Source organism: Seriola lalandi, unplaced genomic scaffold (assembly GCF_002814215.2).
Source record: "Seriola lalandi dorsalis isolate HSWRI2012SDOR001 ecotype SW California unplaced genomic scaffold, Sedor1 jcf7180002054748, whole genome shotgun sequence".
NCBI classification, from domain to species: Eukaryota; Metazoa; Chordata; class Actinopteri; order Carangiformes; family Carangidae; genus Seriola; species Seriola lalandi.
The window spans coordinates 2,313,219-2,319,417 of NW_019525301.1; the positions used below are offsets into that span (position 1 = coordinate 2,313,219).

A 6,199-nucleotide genomic window follows, 5' to 3' on the forward strand; every position below is an offset into this window, starting at 1 on the left:
GGTGGGTGGGAGGGTGCAGGGCAGGGTTTATGCCAGCTGAAGGTGTCACACGGTAGCCCTGATAATCCTGCTGGGCCTGGAGCTGCGGTGGACTTTCGTGTGTTTGGATAAGTGGTCACTGCGGGCAAACTTCTTTTCACACAGCGAGCACTCGTAGGGCTTGATGCCGGAGTGAGAGCGGCGGTGGCGGGACAGTTCGTCAGATCGGGAGAACCTGGTGACACAAGAGCAGATGTAAGGAATTTTGAGGAGCACAGTTACTATGACTTTTTCAAATTAGCCCACTGGCTAATATATCTATTATGTGATAAGAAGACAGGCACCAAATTAGTCCATGTCCCCTGCATGTGGTGAGTCTGGTGTTTAAGGGCATAGACAGGAGTTTTATACCCACAGAAAGAATACAGCTCTTGGGCTCAGACTTTTTGCAGACCCCTTCAATCACTATGTTTTACCTTACTAGACTGCAACTTCAGAATCAGGCCTCATTTACTACATATATTTACTTGCAGCAATAGTATTTTTATGCATTATACAAGACCAACAGAAGTCCCACAATTGTATGAAAAATGTGTTCATTGCATGTACAGTAAGAGTCCTACAATGCAATGCATGCAACGATGGATGAGTAAAATACAGCTACCAGACACCAAATCCATGATGATGATTCATAAGTGCCTGGGGACAAGGGCTGCATGATATGCAAAAAAAAAAAAAATCATATTGAGATTCTTTTGGCAGATATTGCGATTTCAGTTGGAATGATAATTTTTTCATTTTCACTGAAAAAAATATAAAAATGATGATGATGTGATTTTTGTTGGGTCTTAAGTGGCTAAACAAACAACGTCTGGAGAATATGATTTGTAGCGTCTGTAGCACCACAACACTTATGGTGTTAACAATAAACAACACCTTTACCTTTATCAAAAAAAAATTGCAGCTCCTGTGATTTGGATATTGCACTCGGCCATATTGTGATTTTGATTATATTTCGATTCTTTGTGGAGCTATACTTTTTACACAAATGACAGAACTGACCCACAGTGATTGACACTGGCAGAGAAGGAGATGGGTGACGCTAAAAATCACTACTCACAAAACAAATACATGACTGCTCGGGTAAAACTGTTCCAAACGGCACCGTTTAGTTCAAAATAAAATGTTTTGAAATGTATGAATCAAATACTACTTTTTACCTTCCGTCTTTTTTATCATTATTCATCCCTCTTATGCTGGGTAATGTTAAGTGATGGGTATGTTCAATGGTAAATGGACTGCATTTGTATGGCCTTTTCTAGTGTTGTCAACTCACAACTCAACACAACTCAAAGTGTTTTACACCATAAACCACACTCATTTTCTAACACACACACACACACACACACACACACACACACACACACACACACACACACACACTCATACTGCACTTTCTTCTAACACACACATACACAGCACTTTCTTCTAACACAAATATTGACTGTTGTCACACACAATACAGAATGCGGAGATGTTATCATGGGCTGGAAAACTGTGACGGGCCTTTTTCCAAGATCTGATTGACTAAACAATAAACTGATACTGAAAATGAACAGATAATTTAAACTACTAATAGTTGGGGTGGGGGTCTTCCACACTGAGATGAGACCATCGACACGGAAGGAACACACATTTGTTTGGCACAAGGTTTGAGAGTGACTCAAGCTTTGGTGCAACTCGGTGTCACATCATCCAGCAAGGCACCGAGTTGGAGAAACAAGTAGGCGCACATTCCTGTTGGATTACTATCGCTGAGACAGTGAATAAGATGATTGTCACTGTGATCTTTTTTTAGACTTCCTCATTGTATTATAAACCACTGAGCATCTGATAAGCCTTCAAACTCATAGATCTGTTACTCAAACTGGTTTCATTCATTTCTCTGGTACCTGAAGCAAAACAACTCAGAGGCAGCCCCTGCCATCAACCAGTGGGGACGCCCACTGGTTTAATCTTGACCTTAGAGGTGGGTGATCTGACCATCATATATTGTAGATGGTCTTACTTTACAATGTGATCTTCTTTTCAGATGAATTGAACAGATCGTGCCATTAAAAAGGTGCTACATCTACATATTTCATTTTTCATATTCGGTCGTAGCTAACCAGCCCATCATTAAGCAGCTAGCCCACTAATTGCAGCTGGAGACGGCACTCCTTGTTCCTCTTTGCAACCTTGCCGAGCTTAGTGTAGCCGCACATGTACCAACAGGAACTACCGTCACCAGCTGCCAGTCCAAGACAGTGGAGTTGCCATCCGTCCGCGGGCTGTCAAAGTCAGGACTTTCAGAATAAAATCAGAGCGGGAACAGGATGCAGACTTTTGTGAGTTGGGCCTTTGAGTTGAAGTGACAGGCTTTGTGTTCAGGAAGCCATATGCATGACGAGTCAGACTTGGGTTTCAGATCGTGGATAGTGATTCTACCTAAGAAGATTGTCATATGATCTCTTGGCCGGATCGCCCACCCCTGCTTGATTTTAAACTCTTAAACATTCTGTCACATACCTCCAGCCACACTCAGGCCAGCTGCACGTGTAGGGCTTCTCTCCTGTGTGCCGGCGGAAGTGAGCTTTCAGATGGCTGCTTTTGGTGTACATCTTCCCACAGCCTGGGTGGGAGCACTTATGGACCCTCTCTGTAGGTGGAACTCTGGTCACACGGGGGGCGATGGCCTTCAACAGACCGCTGCCCTGGACCCCGACCCCAGTCACACCTGTTATCTCTACAGTCCTCATTGTGATGGGCAGAGGCGCAATCTTCACGTACTTCTGGTCAGCTGACTTGGCATCTCCACTGTTTAGTGATAAAAATGTGGTGGAGGTGGAGGGCACCTGGGGGGTCAGTAGGGTGAGATTTTGTCCTGTAGCACCCTGGAGCCCCATGACGAGATGAGTGAGCCAAATGCCGTTTTGTGACCCAGGAGGAGAGCCTGCCGGGGGCTGAGGCTGGGCCAGAGGGAGCGGCTGGAGCTGGAGAACCAGCGGAGCGCCCAGGAGCACTGGGGGGGTTACAGTGGATGGTGAGGGGGTTGCTTGGGCAGAAGGGGAAGGGTCAGCTGGGCTGGGACTGTTCTGCTCATCATGAGGGGTGTTTGGGCTGGAAGAGCAATGGGAAGCACTAGTCCCTGGGTCGCTGCAAGTGTCTGAGGAAGAGGCCGGGGGCGCATTGGAGGATGGAGAGTCACTGGTGCTGCATGGGAGAGGGGAGGCCTCCTCTTTTGGGGCCACTAGCCCCTCTTTGACTAGTTCCATTTTTTCCCTCAAGAACTCCTCTATGTCCTCCAAGGTCGGGGAGAACGGGGAGGAGGGATGGAAAGGGAAATCTGGCAGCTTTGGCTCCTGACTCGCAGGCTCCTCTTCTCCTGCTGCTCCTAGAAAAATATGCAGACGCGCCCCATCGTCCTCGTCTTCTTCTTCCTCCTCCTCATCCTCCTCCTCCTCCTCCTCCTCTCCAGGGCTGGAGCTGTGCATAGCCCCCAAGTCCCCTGCCTCGGGGCTGTCGCAGGAGGCTAAACTGCCCCGTTCGCTGCAGGCTCCGTCTCCCAAGCTGAGGGAGAAGAGGCTGCTGCTGCTGCTGTCCCTGAACAGGTCATTCTCCAGACTCAGTGTTCTGCTGCTGAGAGACACCATTGATCCAGGCTGAACGCAGGAGAGAGGATGTTGAGGAAATTCTACCGAGAGGAACCACAAGAACCTGCAGAGGAAACATGGAGACAGGATTTTATTACCCAGCAGAAATTAGTTATCTCAATTCCCAGATTCTTTTTTGAGCTTGTAGTTTGAGCTGGCTCAGGTGAGCCCTGAACCAGCCCTTAGTTGTGCTGCTACAGGCCTACTGCTGGGGATCTCCCATGATGCACTGAGCACTTCTTCCTTCTCTCTCCATGCATTTACATGACATTACCGCATGTCATTAACTTTGCATTTTCTCTCTCCTGTAGTTTGTGCTTCTCTCTCTGTCTCTCTCCCTCTCTGTCCTCATTCTGCAGGTCTCTCCGACTCTGGAGCTGCAGGATCCAGATCTGACACTACAACACTCATTATTATTATTATTCATTGGTAGTGCTATCATTGCTGCTGTTCTTACTGATGACACCATTACACCTATGGGGACCACTATTATTATTATCAGTACATACAGCTGTTCCTGGTCTCTCTCTCCCTCCTCTTTCAGTAGGCCGTCTGCCTCGACCCACCCTGAGTCTGGTTGGAGGGTCCTTCCTGTTAAAGGGAGATTTTCCTCTCCACTGTCACCACATGCTGCTCATAGTTGGAGCTGTTGCGTTTCTCTCTATAATATTGTAAGGTCTTAGAGATAATGTATGTTATGATTTGGTGCTATACAAATAAAATTGAATTGAAATTTTATTATACATATATTTCAGAAGTAAATCTATCCCACAGGAAACTGGTTCACCTGGTTCTTAGAGACTTCTTTTTTAACCTTGTTTTTTTTTTTGCTTAATTTTGCTGCATCGTATTTTATTACTAGTCAGATTGTGACACCTTTCCATTTTTCCACTTTTAGACAAAGTAAAGTGAAGTTCCATTCACTTCTAAAGCATTAACTAGTGCTAGGTGATATGGTTGAATACTGGCAACACAGATTACTACATATAACAAATATAGGACAAATCATGTATGAAATAACCAGATTTATGCTCAATACAACGAACTGTGTTCCACTGTTATGTGTTCAGACTCCTCACGCATGTCAAACCATAAATAACAAATTTTCTTATAACTAACAAATGCTCAGAATAACACAATACGCCGATACCTCTACTATATCTTGATACATGATAACTTTGAATCATTGCACAGTCCTACCATGAACTCACGTTTCAGATTTGATCTTTTACTTAAAGTCATCTGCCAGTGTGCACACATCAGGAGAAAATGTGGATTTAGTGCCTTGCTCAGGGACACTTCAACAGGAAGAGCTGGTGATCTAAACACCAACCTTAAGATTAATGGCCAACCAGCCATGCACAGGTTACCCCTGTTTGAGGGCCCCTGGAAGAAAGTTTGCACTCGGGCCCCTTCTGAGCCATGTATATAGATCCTGCCAAAATAAGGTAATAATACAAGACCAGCCTTGGTTGACACTGCACATTCTTTAACAGCTTTGGTTAAGGTCATCTTAATCTTTGGGCCCTAATAATTAGCACTTGTCTGAGTTGTAATCATACAAAATATGTATTTTAACTGGGGCAGTAGCAAAAGCTATAAGAAAAACATATATATGATAAATATTTGACTGCGCACATTTCTAGTATGTAAAAAGTTAAACTTAAATTAGCTAGGGCCCCCGGGAGTTTTTCTCGGTCCTCTATGAAGCCCGCAGATGCTACATTTGAGTCCAAACAGACAGCGCTCACAGTGGGGAGATAATCCCCCTTTTGCTTATGTAAAGGATGTTTGTTGCTGCTGTCACACCGTCAGGCACATGTTGCAGCAGGGCCTCGGACTTGACACAGGGCAAGAACACGGCGCTGTAAAAAAAACAAAAAAAAAAACAAAAAAAAAAACCACGTATCACACTGACGCGCCCAGAACCATATGGTGAGCAAAACTCACCCCGAGGAAACAATCGGCCCGTGAACGCGTCTAAAACATTATGTAAAGGAGAAGCGGTCGACAACATGGCAATCCGCCTGGGTGCAACTGCGCCTGCAAAGGAATCCACGAGCCTCAAGTTCGGCTGGGTCAAAAATGTTCTATTAATACTCCTCCGTGTCTCCGGATGAACCGAGCAGGAGAATCCCGGACATTTGGCTCGACCTACCGTGAGTAGTTCGGAGGAAGCTCGGTGGGGGAAAGCTGCGCCGTCGATGGGTTTGTATATTTTCGTGTTTCCTTTTTCCTCCGTCGTGTTATTGTCGTAGCACACTCACATCCCGTCCTTGCCACGGGTCCATGTTGGCATTCCTTTTCCTAGCGTCACGTGACAGCATCGCTGCACAACTCGGAGGCACGGGTCCTGTTCTGCGCTCCTGATTGGCCGAGCGCGGCGGAGGCTCGCCCTAAAAGGAGCGCTCTGATTGGCTGCCGCTCGATAAATTCTGACTGCCATGTGTTGATGGAGGAATCACTATAGCTCGACTTAAACAGGATACAATGTGGCCTTTGATGTTGTACACAGAGGGGGTGGACCA

The 6,199-nt window shown here is 45.9% G+C and overlaps 1 protein-coding gene across 1 annotated transcript; it reads right to left on the bottom strand.

Annotated features, from left to right (window-relative positions):
- Positions 1 to 6: 6 nt before the first annotated feature.
- LOC111668614 (Krueppel-like factor 15) lies at positions 7 to 5,977 on the bottom strand. The gene is made up of 3 exons (XM_023424696.2): positions 5,830 to 5,977; positions 2,548 to 3,735; positions 7 to 214 (listed from the first exon to the last, which is right to left on the bottom strand). The coding sequence occupies exons 2-3, from the start codon at positions 3,669 to 3,671 to the stop codon at positions 46 to 48; spliced, it is 1,293 nt and encodes a 430-aa protein (XP_023280464.1). The 5' UTR covers positions 3,672 to 3,735; positions 5,830 to 5,977; the 3' UTR covers positions 7 to 45.
- Between the last annotated feature and the right edge of the window lie 222 nt (positions 5,978 to 6,199).